The sequence below is a fragment of the Protopterus annectens genome, chromosome 12.part0, assembly GCF_019279795.1.
Source record: "Protopterus annectens isolate FY-2018-M chromosome 12.part0, PAN1.0, whole genome shotgun sequence".
Taxonomy (NCBI): Eukaryota; Metazoa; Chordata; order Ceratodontiformes; family Protopteridae; genus Protopterus; species Protopterus annectens.
Window position 1 is genome coordinate 601,622,847 of NC_056746.1, and position 19,958 is coordinate 601,642,804.

Genomic DNA, 19,958 nt, shown 5'->3' on the forward strand with positions numbered 1-19,958 from the left:
TAAATGACTGGGTCTAGATGCTGTAGCTTTAGGTATAAGCTCAGCAAAGAAAAGTAATTCATTACAGCAGTGGATACATAGTGGTCAAAGGAAAACTCATTATTAACATTTATTTCCAGAACCCTAAATGTGGAATCACTTTTCAGCAGAGTGGTGTAAATGTGATAGTTATAAGAGGAGTCCAAATGCAAACACTGTCCCACGCAAGTACGAGAGGTGCAAAGGCCAAACTGCCTTTCTTAACCTTGTTTCAATTTCTCTGGCCGTTACTTCATCCCATTTCATAACTTGTACATTAGAACCTCTAATTATTTATTTTACTTCTTCTATCCATTCAGTATCAATTTCTTCTTTTGTGTTGTTTTTGGCAGAATTTCAATTCTTTTTGTCTTGTTTCCCAATTTTCTATAAAACTTTTTTGGATGATCAATAAATTGCTTATTTTGTACTTTTCCTTTATATTTACCTGCACATCTACGTTTTACTGCCTGTGCTGGCATTTTAGTTTATTATTTGTGATAGTGCATGATAGATCCTGATCTGTTTTGATGCACATTTCTTTCATCAAAATATATTTCATCAAAAATATATTTCTGAGTATTTTTGTTGATCTGTTCCCTCTTCTATACTGTTCTAACAGTGACACTTCTTGTCTTAATTGCTTTATAGTTTTCTCTGTTCAATGCTTCAGTGATGGCATTTGATATCTCCCCTTCCTTTCCCTTACTGCCTTGTGTTTTGCAGTAATACTTTATCTGTTATTAATTTAGCTGCACAGTAATATATCCTATTTACTTCTGTTATAATGCATGCATTTCTATGAACAGTCTTAATTAATGTGTTCATTTGTTTTATGAAACGTCTAACTTTTTGGGGTATTATTGACTTTCTGTAGTCTGTTTCTTTCTTTGCTATTAATGCATCTGTCCATCTCTATTAAATCAAGCAACTTGTCTCTTAAATCATTTTCTTCCAAACTGAGGGTTTGTGTTCTCCCTTACCTGAAGGAATTCTGCAGAAAGTTCCAGTGCATCATTCTGTACCACTTTCTCTTCAGTTTCATCCCATGTTACCCATTGCTCTTTCATACGAGAACTCACTGGCCTATCACTCCACAACAATGACAGCATCAGAATTTCCACAACTTCCTGTTTCTTCCCTTGCTGTATAACTCCAGCTGAACTTTCATACTAGTTTCCTATGGAAAACTGCAAAGTATCTTCATATGGCAACTAATCAGATGATCCCTGCTCCACTCGTTTCTCTTTAATTTGGGGATCCATTGCTCTATCCTGCTTTGGTGTTATCAGAGTCAGATTTTTTACACTAATTCCTTTACTTTGCAGATAATTCAGAACCTCAGTTTCTATTTATTTAACTTCTCAGTTACTAATCCTCTTTTCTACTTTTCCTGTTTGTTTTCTTTATTTTTTGTATTGTAAATTTTTTCACATTCGGATGCCTTTGCCTATATTTCTCTACAAATATCTTTGTTGCTGCTCTTTTTGTATTGATTAGTTTTGCTTTCTCTTTTGCATAAATATTGTACCATATTAAATCTCTTGTTCTTTCCCATGTCCATATTTCTTCTTCAGATGTCCCCTGCTCCTCATGTTTCTCCTTACATGGGGAACTCATTGTTCCATCATGATGCAATATAACCAGTGTTAAGACTTTTTACACTAAATCCCTCATTTCTCAAATATTCTGTGACTTCAGCTTCTATTTTTTACCTTCTGCTTTACTAATATGCTGTTCTATGTTCCATTTGTGATCTTATTTTTTTATTGTGAAATTTTCCATATCTGAATGCCTTTGCCTGTATTTCTCTTTGAATATCTTTGGGGTGGCCCTTTTTTGTGTTGATTTATTTATCTTTCTCCTTTGCATAAATAGGTTCATAGGTAGGTACTAGGCTATTGGCCCTAGGGCCTATATAAGCCTAGCCAAAAAATGTACCCTGGTTGCATCATATCAGATCTCGCCATCTTTCCCATGTCCATATTTCCTTTTTATACCTTTCAAAAATCTCTAGATGTTGTTCTTTACATTTCCGCACTTCCACAGTCACTTCCTTTTCCAAATGCCCCAACATTTCTTGGTCTATACAATATTTTTCATAACTCTGTTGTATTAATGAACACAATTTTTTTATTTGAAGCTTCTGACAGTTTTTTGTGCAAGTATTTTTCCTTCCTCTGATTTCGCTCAATCTTTTTGTATATCTACTGTCTGGAATTCTGGCCTTCTTACATAACATTAACAATACAATAACAATAATTTCCTTCTTATCCTCAATAGTCCACTCTGTCATGTTTATGGCTCTTTTTTGGCCTATCAGTTTTTGTGATTTTTGAGGAATGCTACTTCCTTCTACCACTGGGGGCCATTGTTCCCCCCGAGCCAGGCCTAGCCCCATTGTAGGAATGTTTCCATGTCTTGAAGATTCTACACTGTAATTTTTTCCAATCCTAGCACCAGCACCCCTCCATGATTGGGCATTTTTTATCCTGTGCACCCACCTATCTTTTTTATTTTAATATACTTCTGTCTATGATATATACTACATAAAACAGAGTCTATATAAGAGTGTTGTCTTGGTGAGATTTTGTGAAAAACAGGGACCACTTTGTGAAGATGTTCACCATGATGAATTCAATTCCAGCAATTTTCTCCTTTACTTTCTGATTTATCATCTCTTCATCTGGACCCCCTTTTACTCTCGACTTATTTACTTTTAGCTGGGAGAGTTTATCTATGATACCAGAGTGTAGGATGACAACAAATGTCATTGCAAGTTTTAGATAAGCAGTGTGCATTGTTTTGCCTTTACCAATTTTTTAATAACTTTTCCAAATATGTTGATCAGGTTAAGTAGGCAGGACTCCCTCTTGACGAATTTATACTGCATTAGGTCAAGTGTCTGTAGGTTACCTATATCCTTATTTATTTATTCTTTAATGAACCTTTCCATAGCTTTACACATAAGATTGATCAAGCTTATGGGTCTATAACTGCTTGGGTTCACTGAAGCTCCATCTTTATGCAAGGGAATGACTGTTGTCCTCCATTCATCTGACACAAAGCCTGTTTTGAGGCTGGTATTAAATGGCTTTTGCAGGTGATCTGACATGTCATGTATCAGACTGATTAGTAGATAGCCTGATATGTTATCTGGCCCAACAAACATGTTCCTAGCAGCATTAGCTAGTACCCTGAGAGCTTGTTCTTGGGAGATTTTGAGGGTGGAGTGTAGGTATGGGTATGTGACATGAAAAATTTAGAAGGGTAGAAGAGAGTGGAGTGTGAGCTAAATGATTCCACTAGTAGATTGGTTATATCCTCTGACTCTGAGTATTTGAAATTTAGCTCTACACAGTGCTAGGCATTATTTTTCTGATTTTTACATAATTAAAGATAGCTTTGTGATTATCTTTCATCTAGGTTGCTATTCTTACCACTGGCCCATTCAATTCTTTTATACAGAGTTCTGCTCAAACTCCTGGCAGTTGAAGCATGCAGAGCGTGCCCTTAATGTTTGAAAAGCTGGCCACTTGATTATATCCTGCCAATGATGTAACTGTCCTGTTTTTGCTAAACTAAATAAGAAACTCCTGACTCTGATCAAATAAACCAGAGCTAGATATGAGATAAGAATGGCAACCTAGTGAAGTGAAAGGAAAGAAGGCATGAAATGGAACAATGATATTAAGTTTCATGTGGAAGGGATCGTAATGAAAAGATATGGGAGGGAGAAGATGATATTGGAGGCAGCTTTAAGGTTAACAGTTACAAAATACCACATCAGAAGGGGTGATGGGACCTTAGAGCATATCTCAGAAGTAGTGGTAAAGTGTAAGTCAAAACAATATTTCAAAGATGTGTGTGTACAAAAGTAGCTCAAGCAAAGAGCTCCGGATGCCTGTGGCAAATGGACGTAGCATAGGAATGGTGTAGGACAGCTATATAAGAATTGGCCTTAACACTCAGGTTGATTTCACAGACCATATGGCTTCTTTCATTTGTGTCATCATATTTGTTTGAAAAGTAATTGCTTTCTGCTTGAAGAATGTGTTTAACCAGGTGAAGTGATTCAAAACTGGACAGCTGGTATCAGTCACAATTAGTGACATTTTTAAGCTACACCCAACATTTATCTGTGCAAGCTAGTGAGGAGAACTATTATTTTAAATGTTATCCTGCTTTTAGTAAGTGAGTATAGTAAGTTGGTATACATTTGCAAATATTAATACATTCCATCTGTCTTCCAAAATAGGTATTTAATCATGCAGTACCTGAACAATACCTTCCTTCAATTGGAAACATAGCCAGAATGTACAGTGTCAAAAACATATCTAACTGGAATATTACAAAAGTAGAAACTTTAGGTGCTCTTTTGGAACACACATCATGGGATGATGACTTACCTAAGGTAGGAAATTTAGAGAAATAATAGTAGAAGAAATGTCATAATTTATTTTGCTGGAGTACATCACATTTTATACTGCATTTATATGTGCTATTTGAAGAGTCCAATAAGAGTCTAGAGTGTGCTCTTTTTACAGTAAAACGTAAGAATGCAAAATGTAGATCAGTTGTGACAAACACTATTAGATATAGTTATTTGTTTTTCACTCTGTATTGTAAAAATGTCATATTTCATTAATCAGTCCTTCAAGAGGTGCCTTGATTTCCCAAACTAATACACTGTGTTGAATGCAGTGTCACAGTAAGGATAATACTATGGTGTGAAGTCATAACGGGAATGGATTCTTGGTGCAACAAACATAAGCAATTGATTTGGAATACTATCTTTGTGATCTAGAAACACTTCTTAACTTGGAAGGTTTCCACAACACTCTAAGCCTTTGCAGTTGATATACCTGTCTACCCCTGAGGTTTTCCCTTCTCAGAGGACCTCAGAACAGAGAGAGGTTTTGTTGAGGAAGCCACATTCTAATCCAGCATTCCAAGAGAGTGGCTAATGCTAATAAGCCTTGTGCTTTCCCCTGAAAATGTCTGTGGCACCTGATTTCATCGGCTAAGCAATTCAGCCGAGTAGAATTCTCTAGAAGGAAAAACTGAACACCATCAAAAGACAGTGGTCACCCATTCACCCCTATGGGAGCATTTGATGCACAGGTAAGTTCTGCAAAGCCGGAGGCAGGGAGGGAGGGGTGTCAGTGCATGCGTACACGTGTGCAGGTATGTGGACATGTCCATAGAGGCATGAAACAGGCTGCATGAATGTGTATGTGCATGTGTGTGAGTGTGTGTGTGTGTGTGTGTGGGGGTGTGTGTGTGTGTGTGTGTGTGTGTGTGTGTGTGTGTGTGTGTGTGTGTGTGTGTGTAGGTGTGGGGGTTTGTCTTTGCTTACACAATAAATGACCTTTTAGGGAGAACACTAGCATAGTCAGATCTAACAGTGTGGTGTTTAATTGAGAGAAATGATAATGAGCTGTTAATGAGATCTTACTCATTGCACCACTACCTATCTCTGAATCAGAATTTCTTCCTGTTGCACTAACGGACTAACCTTCACTAGCCATTTAGTGATTGCAGCCAGAAGAAACTACAAATCTTTATTCAGTTATGTCTAGAAATTAAGGAATCATTTTCAGCAATGCAATGAACTAATTTATAATGAGATCACATATTCCAGTCCCAAAGATACACTCAATATATTAGCAAATTTAGTGTTAGTTTTACCCCACTCACCCACATCGCTGCTCTTAGTATCCTTGAAAATTTAGTTTCCCCCAAACCTCCTAGTATCCTTAAAAATTTAGTTTCCCCCAAACTCACCTTGGAGCACATGTTAAAATCCCTGTCAAAGATTAAAAATAGCACAACCGCAGGGCAAGACAACATACCAGGCTGCATTCTCATCAGTGAGAAGTACTGACTATCAGAGCCTCTGCTTAAATTGTTCAAAGTCTGCCTTCTCATGGTGCTTGTGCATGGTGCCTGGAGAATAGCTACTAGGTACTATGACTGTACTACACAAGGGTAACACCCCTCTACAGATCTGGGCAATTATAGGCCCATCAATGTCTCCAATCCTGTATGTAGTGCCATGTAACATATTTTCTATAGACACAGTTTGGTTTTGTGAAGGGAAAATCTTCTCTCCTGGACCTAATAAATTTCTTTGAAAAAGTTACATAGGTTGTGGACAGTTGTTAGTTAGTGCATACTGTTTAATTTTATCTGGACAAGATTTTTGACACTATTCTTCATGTTGGTATTGTTAAAAAAAATAGTCAAACTTAATGTAAACTCTTATGTTAGCATGTCCATTGCAAAATGGTTATTGAACAGATCACGTAAAAGTTGCTGGTTAAGTTGCAAAGTTGTCTTTGCCTTTGACTACATCTTTGAGAAGATGCATTTAACATTCCTTTTAATACACAAAATGGCAGGTAGTATAGCATGACCTGTAAGCAAACTGTATTAGCTACAACTGCATTGTGTGTCATTAAAACACCACTATGGGAAAAAAACACTTTGTTTTTCTTATCTTTTCTTGAATTTCTACACATTGCTGACGTGTATTGATCAGAAAGTAGTAGTCACTAGAAATGTTCTTGTATTTGTAATGCTCAGGGTCCTCCTGAGTTCAGACATCCTGATCAGAGCTTGCTTTCTACTAAAGCTAAATCTTCCCCATAGTGCACTGTGATGCCATAGTTGTTGAGATTGTAATGCCCATGGCTGGACTGTCACATTTCAGTTCCATTTACTTACAATGGAAGAACAGAAAAGCAGTGCTTATTTTGAGAGGCCTCAGTACTAGTATCACTTACTGTTCTGCAGTACCTCTTAACAGATGTTTTTTCCTACTGATGTGTTACACATTCTATAAAAAAAGCATCCAGACATATCAATTCACTGCTGAAATAAGAGACTTTTTTTGGGAGACACTGTTTTTGTGTGCTTAAGTTCCTTCTCAGATACTTCTTCCATTTTCCTTACCTCAGTAAGCCACAATATCACAATTCCTGCCCTGCAACGCTTAGTTAATTAGTCACTTATGGATTGCAACAGACATCAGAAGGAACTGTATGTGTGGTGTGCCAGTAAAAGTGTTCCCTCATCTCTCTTATCCGTGTCATCTGAATAGCACTTTCACAGTAAATAATGTTATAAAATGCTTGTATCAGTCCTTGAAATGAAGGACTCTAAGTATTCCAGAAAGAGTGCTCTGCTCTGTTTTAGTATTCATATTGGCTGCTCACAGCTGTTGATATGTCTGCAAGCAAATGCTGTTATCATCCACCAAGTAGTAGTCTTATTTCAGTCAGATCATTATAGAATAATGCAATTGTCAATCTTGTTACCTCAGACAGGCCACTGATTTTACTGTCTACTTATCCGTATTGTTGCACAATCAGTGAAATTTCCATTGCACATTTTGTGATGTTACTCAATTTATTTCTCTGTAAGTGCAATATAATGCATAATATCCCAGCTCCTACCAACGTGCACATTTTTCTGTCTGAGTTAATGTCAGTATTACTTTCCCGTCTACACTCCTACATCCTTTTCTATTCACTCCTACCCAAGAAGACAGGCCTACCTGATGCTTATGTGTTTGCCAGCTGATCTCAACAGTGTGTTTCTACACACAGGTGTGTCTGGTTACAACTTGACAACTGAATTGGGCACTGTGTCTGACTTACAAATAGTAACAAATCACCATTTGAAAATGAGCACAGCTCTGAGTGGGAGAATTATGGGTACACTGGAATAATCATATTCACTGAGGAAAAAAAGTTAATGGAATTGTAATAAGATCTACTGAAACTGTTGCTAGATCATCTGCGGATTGCTTACAAGTAATTATGGTAAAAGTGTGCAAAAATATGGTTCTGAGGATGTTTGGCTGAATTTTGAAGAGTGTCCTGATGGCATCTTGTAATCTCTAGCTGAGCTGGTTCACTCATGGCTTATTTTATGGAGATCCCCCCAGACAAGCAGAGAGTATGTCCCTTGCTTGAATGGGTGACTTTTTGGTGTTATGTATGTAAGTATATGTGGAGGGAGAATATTAAAGTAGGGGTGTGGGGGGCACAGCACCCCACATGGGGGGTGCAGTGGGGCAAATCCTCCCTGCTAAAACATTATTGCAGTGTTTTTTTTTTTTAGTAACACGTTTTAATGAAAGCGCTTTTTCGATAAAAGCGCTTTCGTTAAAGTGTGCTCAGTGGTTATGGATTCGGACAATACAATATATATATATGTGTGTATATGTATATATATATATATATATATATATATATATATATATATATATATATATTTATTTATGGAGACAGAGACATTTTTCTAGATCCACACTCCTCATGTTCAGATGTGATAGGTGACAATGCTATGTATTGGTAAACACCCTAGGGGCTGTGATGAGACTGAGTGTCGGGGCATGGAATTGGTAATGACTAGATCAATCCCAGAAGTATAGAAACCTTGAAAAAATGAAAAAAATGACAATGAGAGGTAAAACCACGATGTAATCCTTCTTCCAATGATCAAAGTATACAATAAACAGGCACAATATAAAACCAAGACGAATTTATTCAGAGAATGATGAGCGCTTTCGCGTAGTACTGGCTACGCTTCTTCAGATAAAATTATACAAACAGTGCTCTAGTTTAAATACACAAATTGGCGGGATCATTAAGCAATTAATCACTAGTAGAATTCAGTTAAAGTGCTAGCTTCACTACATAACATGTCAATCTCCTTGAATAAGTTTGATTAATACACATAAACGTGTTATCTTTCATTTAGTAGCAGCCAACCAAAGGACTACCGCTAACATTTAAGTGTGGCTCCTTCGTCATATTATAAATATATTCATAAAAACACCAAACTTATAATAGTAGTAGAACCATTTTAAAAAACTCAAAAAATGTATATAAAAAATTGTGTATATAGAAAACTTCCAAGGACATGTATACACGTTACACTTACTTATGTTTATGTACAAAATCTATATTAAGCATATTTCGCTATAAAACCAGATAAATATACTCTAGCCATCTTACATTACTACATGTTGTTACATACTTATATATAGCAGATATAAATTAATAAATTCCTATGGCGTTTTCATATGATGGAGATAGTAACATTAAATCCATAGACATTATAGTTAATCTACTTGTTCCTTATCAGTATGTATATATATATATATTTATGGAGACAGAGACATTTTTCTAGATCCACACTCCTCATGTTCAGATGTGATAGGTGACAATGCTATGTATTGGTAAACACCCTAGGGGCTGTGATGAGACTGAGTGTCGGGGCATGGAATTGGTAATGACTAGATCAATCCCAGAAGTATAGAAACCTCCTGGACTTCATGTTAATTTTAATGTGTAGATATGCATCCTGGAGATCCAGTGAGCATGTCCGGTCTCCAACCTTAGGCATGGGAAGTTGGATTTCATTGAATGAGTGAGCTCAACACAAGACTTTGTGGTGCACTGTAAACATGTGGAATCTGTGTTTATATTCATTTATTTATTCATTTATTTATTTATTTAGTGACATTTGCTTACCAGGAATGTCCAATTGGGTAGAAGCCCATTTTCAGTGGAGGCCCAGAGCGAAAAGCTCCAAATTATTACAAAATATTTTAAGAACAAAAATTTTCCAATCTTCAGAAATAAAACAAAAAACATCTGCAGTTTAAATAATTATAACAAACTAGACACAATATAAAAACTTTGGTTAAGAATCAGTTCAAGGTATATGACAATCATTTAATATTTAGAGGAATTTTAGACAGTTTGTATAGAAATTAAGGGCAAGTCAGTCTAATACAAATCGGAATTGCAATATGAAGTGAGGGAAAAATATGTTCATGTTATATTTAGAGAGACATTCAGGGAAAAGAATTAGCAGAAAAGAAGTAAATAAAGAAGGGAGAGTAAGGAGGTGTAAGGAATGAAAAGGTACTTGTTCACATTTTGGGGCTATAGTTTATCCTGGTTTTGATCAAGAACAGAAGAGTTTAGCTAGGAAGTCTTTCAGAGTGTTCCTGAAAGACACTAGGGTGCCTATAGACCTGATCGATACAGATAAGGAGTTCCAGGCCTTAGCAGCCTTGTACAAGTGCAGACAATGCCTAGCAGATTTCTTTATTTGTAGACAGACAGGAGCTTTTGGTCACGGGATTTCAATGTCTGACTGAGAACATTGCTCTGTAGAATGTTTTTTAATGCTGAACAGGCAGGCAGAGAGTCACTTTTTAACAAGCAATATTTGTGTATTTTAACAGTTTTTCTATTTGAAATTGAATGATAAAGGTGTTATAACGCTTTATAAATCATTTGGTATACACAATGGTTACTGGTAAGATGAGTTCACATAGCACAGTGGCACTATAAAGCATATTCATAAATTGCATCTAAAACTTTACCGTAGACTGAACTGTAGTTAAGTTGTCTTGCATATTATTAGTCCAGGCCATTTAAATTTGTATGCCACATTTATCATTGCTAAGAAATATCAATGAATTTTTAAAACAAATAAATACAGCACTATAACAGAATGTTGGTACAACCTTATATGAGATATGACAAAATAACATTTTAGAGTTTAAACATTATAACATATATGAACACAAATCTAGGTGCAACTAATGGAAGCCCTGCTGGAAAACAATGAAAATACAGAGACATTTTCATTTCGTCACATGAAGTGGAAAATACAATAAACAGAAATGTTTTACTTCTTGAATAATTTCTTATTTCAGTACAATAAATACTACTGTAACAAAGTATAGCCCTGTAATGCCCTATTTCAAACTTGGAATACTATACTTAAAATCAAAAACAACAAAAAACACTATGTTATACTTACCATTGTAAAATTGTATGTTTCAGGTGAATGCAATGTTCAACAATTACCTAGCTTCTTCAGGTGCTAGCCTGGATGGTCTCACACTCGCACTTATTGCTCCATACTTCTGTTCTTTGAATACCACTCAAATCAATCAGCTTACCGCAAGTGCAGTCACGTAAGTTATTATTCTTTTCATGTAATGGCAGTGGTCATCAGAAACGGCTACTTAATCATGCAATATACACACACATAGTGTGATAGATAAAATGTTTCATGGATGTATGTATATCTGCGAGTCTATACATATAGATATATGATTGCTATATATATATATATATATATATATATATATATATATATATATATATATATATATATGTATACACACACACACACACATATATGTATATATGTGTGTATATCTATAAATATACATATATATATATATATATATATATATATATATATATATATACATATCATAGGATCATAGGAAGTTACTAGGCTAATGAGCCCTAGGGCCTTTACAAGCCTAACTGAGTTCTACCTTTATTTCCACAATCAGCATCTAATGCCCATGTCCAAGAGAGACACAGGTAGAACCCCCGGTGTGAATTTATGGTGACCCATCCAATTGTCTAGACTGCATTTGAAGAAGACCCATGAGATGCTGTATTTGACATGAAGTGCATGAAATGGAAGTCTATTCCGAAGGTGTGGTAACCTCGGGGAGACAAATCTGCCCCTCAGCCACAGACTTTTAGTTTTTTGCTTGTACTTCTGAGAAATAGATTCCAAAAAGAAAAAGTCCCAGGACTGATCCCCGTGGAACAATACTGGTTACAGGTCTGCTGTTGGAGGTGAATTCCCCTATTTTGACTATATGTGTCCTATCTGGGGTGTGTTTATGGTGACCCATCCGATAGGTGAGCCAGTTAGTGACCCATCTGACGATATAAGGGTTGATACCTAGCTGGGTGAGTTTGTCAATGATGCCTGGGTGGGGGATAGTGTCAAAAGTCTTGACTAAGTTTAGGTAGGCTGTATGCACAGATTTCCCCTCATCCAGGGCCTTGGTGAGTGTTTCAAAAAAGCCCACCAGATTTAACAGGCATGATCTCCCTTTGACAAATCCAAACTGAGTATGGTCAAGTGTTTTGAGAGTGCCTTTATCTTTGTTGATAAGGTCCATGAAGATTCATTCCATGGCCTTGCATATAGGACTAGTGAGGCTAATAGGTCTATAGTTCCCAGGATCATTGGAAGTACCACCTTAGTGCAAGGGAATAATGGTGGCCGTTTTCCATTCAGCTGGGTTGAAGCCGGTGCTTAGACTATATTTGAAAAAAAGTACCAAATGGTGTTGCTAATTCTTGTTGGAGCTCATGTAGGACGCAGCCTAGGATGTTATCAGGTTCCATAGATGCTGTGTTTTTGGCCAAAAGGGAATTTACAACCTGCTCTTTAGAGATACAAGGTAGGGGACAGGTGGCAGGGATGTCTTGGGGTACATATGGTGGGACAGGGGAGTGAAGTTTTCATAGAACCTGTCAGCCAACAGGTTAGCTATGTCCATAGGCTCAGTATATTTGGTATCATTAATTACCACTTCAGCACAAATCTGGGCCTTTCCTTTTAGGTTACGGATGTAACTAAAGAACACCTTATGGTTGTTCTTAGTTGAGGAAGCTAATCTGGATTTGTAGTTTTCTTGGGAGGACTTCACAAGAAGTCTTATTTGCTTGTTTAAGCTGAGGAGGGAGTGTTTCCAGTTTAGGACTCGCTCCCTCTTTCTCTTAGATAGGAAGTTCTTCCTCTTGTTGTTAAGCCTGTTAATGACAGTTGTCCACCAGGCAGGTTTGCTCTTCCTTGAGAGGCTTGTTTTGGTCCAGAGTCAATGCAGTTATAAAGGTGCTTGTATAAAGCATTGGTGTAGAACTTGACATAGTTGCCAATTCCATCTGGGGGGGGTGTGCAATAAAGCTATTTATACCACCACGTAAGAGGTTATAATCTGCTTTGGAGAAATTTTTTAGATTAATTGATGCTGGGGTGGGTCAGGTACAAAAATTACTTCGAATGAGACTGATTTGTGGTCAGATCTCACCAGGGAAGACATCACAGTGGGTGTGCTACAGTGGTCTCCTGTACTGGTAAGCACCAGATCCAGGATGTTGGCACCCGTCGTGGGTGTGTCTACCAGCTGGTTCCATGCACTGGAGTTTCCGTAGTCAAGGAACAATCGGGCAAGTAAGTTTGAGCATGAGTAATTTATCCTGACAATGGATAGGTAGTTAATATATAAGAAACAGTGGCTGTCTACAGTTATGATCAGGCAAGCATTGTTCTAATTTACACCAGTTAAGAAGCAATTTGTTTTATTAAAAGGTCTTAAGTGATAAAAGTTGTATTTAAGTTAGAAAAAAAATATAATGACATTCCTTTCATATAGGATCATAAGAAGTTACTAGACTACTGGGCCTAGGGCTCTTATAAACCTAGCCAAGTACAACCCTGGTTCCCAAGAATATCACGGTATTAAGTGGAAATATGTCAACAACTACTGCTCCTGCCCAAGTGAAAAATTCCAGCAAATGATAGGGATTGGAAAGCAAAACAGAAGGCACATGAGATGGAAATGAGTATAGACAAGACAGTTGTCACTGCAGCAAATGGGGGAACCAGAAGTAGCTAAAACCTGAGCTAGAAGGAAAAATAGCGGAACAGGTTAACTGCTTCAAGTATGTGGGAGGGATAGCCAAGGTGAAGGCAAGTCTGAATGCAGAGGTCAAAGCTAAAATCAGAGGGGCTACAGCTAACTGTCACAGAGTGTCAGGGGTAATATGTGGCAAAAGAATGCCAAAGAATGTGAGAAGTAAGGTGTTCAGAATAGTGGCGTGACCAGTAGTATTGTATAGTACAGTATCCTGGGCAGTGAAGGTAGAGCAGTTGAGGAAGCTAGAGGTTATGGAAATGAAGTGCCAGAGATGGACGGTAAGACACAAAGTGTGGGACAAAGAAATGAGGACATCAGAGAAGATGCCCAAGTAGCTATAATTTCTGATATTATCTAAGAGTACAGATTCAAATGGTTTGGGCACATGTGCAGGAAAACAGAAGACAATCTAGTGAAAAAGATTTAGGACAGATAGCAAGAAGAAAAGAGGACACATGGATATCAAGCAAAGAGATGGATGGATTCTGGAACAAAATACCTGCAACAGTCAGGCATGACTATAGAAAAAGGTGGGACAGTGGCACTGAATTAGGACAGATAACAACAGCTGATGGGATACCACAATCCCATCTATAAAAAGAAGATGATAATGATGATACGGAGATACATATTATACATATATATATATATGTATATATATATATATATATATATATATATATATATATATGTGTGTGTGTGTGTGAGACAATGCTTTCTTTGTCTTTGTTTTTAAGTTTTGCATGTACTGCTAGTAGTGTGTCAACATGCATAATCTCAATGAATTTATTTTTATGTCAATAAACTAAGTAGCAAAAGGAGTAGAAGCAGTTTCAGGGAACATGAAGGGAAATATGAGGGAATTACCACCGCATTGGCAGCTACCACATTGAAATAATTCCAGTTGGATCCTTTGCAGCCTAAAGTGTGTATTGTTAGGCAGCGAGGATGTTAGTTCCTCAGGTACATACACACACACACACACACACACACACACACACACACACACACACACACACACACACACACACACACACACACACACACACACACACACACACACACACACACACACACACACACACACACACACACACAAAATGACTGTGGTTCCCTGATATTTAATGTTGAATTGATTCACTATTTCTGTTTGCTAACCTGTTTGCTGGCCTGGCTGATGGTGTGACCCAGAAACAGCAAACGCAGGAGACATCATCAACCAGTCACTGTAAAGACAGCAATGTCCCTGTTAAGAAAACTACTGGAGGTTATGAGAGGGATAGCTCTGCTGCTGCTACCATCAATAGGGACAGTAATAAAAGAAGCAATGACACAGGAGGAGCTATCGCTTCCCCGAATGGCAGTGGAGGGAGCAGCAACATGAACCCTTCTTCTAAAGCCAAAGGCCACAACATGGGTCAAAAACCCATGATCCACTTGATGCAAACATTAAAAATATGGAATCTTCATTTTTGGCTGACAGATGTGTTCTTTCTTTTCAGCAGTGATTCTTATGTCTTTTGTATGTGTCAACATTTATTTAATTAAAAAAAGAAGCAGCAAGGATCACAGTATATCAAGAAAGCCCCAGGATACTAGGTAAAAACATGGAAGAAAACTACGATGCCTTTATACAAAAACATTATTTAAGAGAAGTAAGTAACATTTTTCTTAAATAATGTAATTGTATAATATCAATAACCCATGGTTGTGTATAGGTAATGCTGGATTTCCCCATGGTTGGCTTTATTTGGTCCTAACCATTAATAAATCCAGCATTCCCCACACCCAGCTGTGGGTTATTGCTATATTGCCATATGTTTATGTTTTTAGTACAGTTGCAGATTTAAGTACAATGTCCCATCTGCAGAAGTTTTCTGATCAAATAAATCCATAGCTGAACAAGCAGAAGATGATCCTGCAAATTCCTTTGGCTTACAGCACCAGAGGCCATGCTTAAGTGTAGAAAGATTATATTTATAAGGATTGTTTTGTCCACCTTAATATTAGAAGAAATATTATAAGTGCCATAAAACTGCATCAGTAAAAGTCTTCACTCCCACGAAATAAATTTCATGTCAGAAACATTTTTTTATAGAACACCTTATACAGTATTTAATTAGTATAATATTTCTGTTTTAGCATGCTGCACCAAAACATCTATGCATGTATGTCAGTTTTTAAGTTTATCTAGTGCCTTTTCTGTATAGTTTCTGGCTTTAACCTGGGAAGTGTAGAAAAAGCTCCCCTGGATTTCTTTGTGTAGCTAGATAACCCTCCAAAGATAAATAAGGAAGTCCTAGAATAATTATAGTTTCTTAGCTGGCCCTTTGTTTAACTCTGAGAGAGAGAGAGAGAGAGAGAGAGAGAGAGAGAGAGAGGGTGTGTGTGGGTCTACTGTATAAGTTCGAAAATACACTTCTTCGAACTCTCACAGTAGACCCTGGGTTATGCAAAAATGCACTTAATCGAAAGTGCACTTTCGCGAAACCCGCTTCAGCGAACAGGCTACTACTAATATTTAGTGCAGTAGTTATGGACCTTAGGGTTAGGGCACGGGTCATGGTAAGGGGATAGCTAGTAGGGCTATCCCCTTACCATGACTCCACCTTAACCCTAAAGTCTGTGACTACTGCACCACAGTGGAGGATAGCCTGTCCTCCACTGTGGTGCGGTAGTCACGGATCTTAGGGTTAGGGCACGGGTCATGGTAAGGGGATAGCTAGTAGGGCTATGCCCTTACTATGACCCGTGCCCTAACCTTAAGGTCCATAACTACCACACCACAGAGGAGGACATAGCACGTTTTCCTGCTGTCCTCCACTGTGGCGCGATCCGTTCATAGAAGCTGAGTTCGCGAAAGTGCACTTCCGAATAAGTGCACTTTTGCGTAACTGAGCGGTCTACTGCCCTTTTTTGAATATGTGGTATTCTATGAAAAGCAGTAGACCCATACATTTTATATATATATATATATATATATATATATATATATATATATATATATATGGGTCTACCTGACTTGGTCGACATTTCATTTGATCAACAGTTCATTTGGTCGACATTTCATTTGATTGACAAGCATTTGCCCCCTTCCCCAATGTTGTGCAACCCTGGAGTTGATATATATAGTCAGGGGGGGTGTGGGTGGTGTGGGGGGCGAAGCCCCCCACTTAAAATGCTTGTCGATCAAATGAACTGTCGACCAAATGAATATTCGACCATATGAAATGTCGACCAAGTGAGGTAGATCCATATATATATATATATATATATATATATATATATATATATATATATATGTGTGTGTGTGTGTGTGTGTGTGTGTGTTTGTGCACACATGCTACTGTAAATGTGCGTGTGTATGAGAGACAGTGCTACTAGTTTTATAGAAGGATCTACAGTAAAGGTTCTCTGGTTGTCTGCTAAACATACCTTTCAACTTCTTAGAGCAAGACATCTGGACAAAGCCATAAATAATTGGGTGCGGGCAAATGCCCCCAAATAGGGACTCTTTCTAAATATTACTCTTTCAAACTTAGAAAGTTGATATAATAACTGGTTTTGCATTAGCATGAATTTTCTCACAGGTATGAAGTCTGTCTGCCATTATTTTCTGACTTCAACCCTCAACGATATGCCAGAAAATCAAAATTTTATGAGAAACAGACCAAAAATATGAGGCAAAAATCTGGACATTCTGGGAAAATCTGTACAGTTGAAAGGTATGCTACTAATCATTTTGTCATTCTATGCTTTGTTTTGTAATGTAACTGCTGAAGATATGCGCATTTTTAATTTTTATATGTAATATTTTATTAAAGCAAGGTCAAAGCTAAAATGAGGCCTCAGGGTACAATCCTGTTACTTGCCCAATAAAATAAATGACAAAAGTCATGTAATACAAGTAAAGTATCACCCTTGTTCAAATTAACATACTTCAGGATTTGGCTACTAGCACTTTTCCATGCCATGAATGACTGTAGCATTCATACTGGAACTATTATGCTTTGAATTCAAATTGTATGCATCTGCGAAACAGTAAAAAACTTGAATCTAAATAAGTAAAAAACTTGAATCTAAATATTGGTTTTCCATTGCAATAGATATAAAATCTGCTGTACTGGAGTCTTACAATAGTCGCATTTGGAAATCCATGCTCTGATATTAACGTTGTATTGTCACTATGTTTGCCTTTCAAGTGCTGTATAACAGTGACAATGACTTGTATTTCACTGAATAATCACAATACTTGATTATTTTTAACAGCGGAATCAATGACCTTCTGAACATTTCAGCATGCTCCCAAGCCCAGAAGAACCTGATTTATGAAAAAACAAAAGAAGTATACAGTGGATATCTTAGTTCTGGAAATCCCTACTATGAAGTGATGAAATCTTTAATAGGTAGGTTTTATAAATAATTTGATACTATTGTTTTGACTGAAGATCACAGAGTTCAGTAATCACCATCTGAGAAAAGAAATGGCTGATTTATAAAATTTTTATGTACAATTCATTGACTATGACATCTTAGACATTTTCATAGTTCTAAGGAATATGTTATAATTTTATTTGAAATGGTAATTCATCTGCCAGATTTCTTTTATCCTCTAGAACAATAGAAGATATTTTCAAAACACAAACATTTTCTGAGATATTTATTTCATTGTGGCAGAGCATTGGTGCCACAGTTATCATTGTTGCCTCACAGCAAGAGGTTCCCTGGTTTGATTCTTGGCTGGGGTGCCTTTTGTGTTGAGTCTGCATGTCCTCCCTATGTTCGCATGGGTTTCCTCCAGGTACTCTGGTTTCTTCCCACATTCCAAAGACATGCATCTGGAGCTTTTCACCCTTGGCCTCCACTGAAAATAGGCTATGTCCTAGTCTGGCTTTCCCAGTCCACAAATGGTAAATAAATAAATTGTTTTCCTTTTATATCTCTACTTCTCAAAGTTTTTGAATCCCACTTTGAATCAGCCATTAATTGTAGGAAGTGTAACATTAGTAAACAACATTAAACTACAAGTATCTCTAAACTGTATGCATCACTTTGTCTCATACCACATAATCATTCATCAGTAATACCAGAAAAGACTGATGACTAATTAATATCCACTACAACATACATTTTCCTTTTGCGAAAAAGGCTGACAGGCCAAGATGCTTATTAGTTTCAAAACCTCTATGAGCATTGCATTTTCAGACATGTGGACCGCTGCAAGGATATTCCTCATCCAAAAACATTAATCTTGCCAACACTCTTCTTATAGCCACAAAAAGCACTCTTCAAGCATACATTTAATTATCAAGCTTACAACCTCCTTTCATTTAAAAAGCTTGATTGTCATTAAACCATGCTGATATCCCCTACTCATGAATAGTTTTCCAACAACTTTATTCAATTTTTAACATATGAATTCAGCACAATAACATATAATTAACAAACAATAAAACTATTTACAAAAAGTCTATAACAAGTCATATAAATCTGAAAATTATTGATATCAACCAGTTAATCAATGCTTTTCTAATAGATTATTTGGCTTTATCCAATCATTATAACTAGACTTAATTTTGTTGGTTCTCATCTTAATGGTAAATGTTTCATGTTTACAAACCATTTTTGCAATGTTTGTGAATTTTGTAATCAAGGGTGTAGTTGTATTCTTACAATTTTTGTAATAACTTTCCTAGCTATTGCTGGAATGAACCAAAAAAGAAGAATTTGAACTTTTGGTATGGTTCCAGGAATTTCAATATTAAATAATATTATTATAATATTAAAGATTTCAAAAGAGAGACCCTATCTGACCATAATGCTTGCATAAAATTATTCAAATCTTTTCAAAAAGGTTGTAATACTTTACATTCCAAGACCATGTGTAGCAAATCTGCTTTCAAGTTAGAGTTACATTTACAATTTATATCTAGTTTATTATATTCAATTTAATTTTATGAGGGATTATAAAAGCTCTATGTAAGAGATTCCATAAGAACAATTTCCAGTGTAAGAAAGAAGAGGTTTTCCCAACTCATTATAATATTATTTCTTTATTTTCTACAAAAAAATCCATATTTATTTATGTAGAATAGCTTCAATAATGAACATTTGAATCCAATTTACACGTTCTAAGTACTTTATAGATTTTGGATAAAGAAGATCTGCTTATCTTATTATTTGTATTAAGATTTATTTAAAATTCTGTAATTTTAGGTAAACATTTTTCTTTCAATCTGAAAATAGTTCAGTTTTAGGTACTATGTATTCTCTTTTAATTTGTATGATAAGCCAATTATTCAAATCAAAATTATACTTATTCTGCAAAGATTCTGATGAAAGTACCTTAGTAGCATTTACACAACATTTCACAATGTAATAAATTGTT

General features: G+C 36.5%; 1 protein-coding gene across 1 annotated transcript in view; it reads left to right on the top strand.

Annotated features, from left to right (window-relative positions):
• LOC122816738 (mucin-4-like) overlaps positions 1-19,958 on the top strand; it is a 544,109-nt gene that overhangs the window by 455,771 nt on the left and 68,380 nt on the right. Inside the window, exons 28-30 of the mRNA XM_044089732.1 lie at positions 4,277-4,432; positions 10,896-11,029; positions 17,840-17,976. Coding sequence (XP_043945667.1) covers positions 4,277-4,432; positions 10,896-11,029; positions 17,840-17,976 — 427 coding nt within the window. The remainder of the gene's footprint in view (positions 1-4,276; positions 4,433-10,895; positions 11,030-17,839; positions 17,977-19,958) is intronic.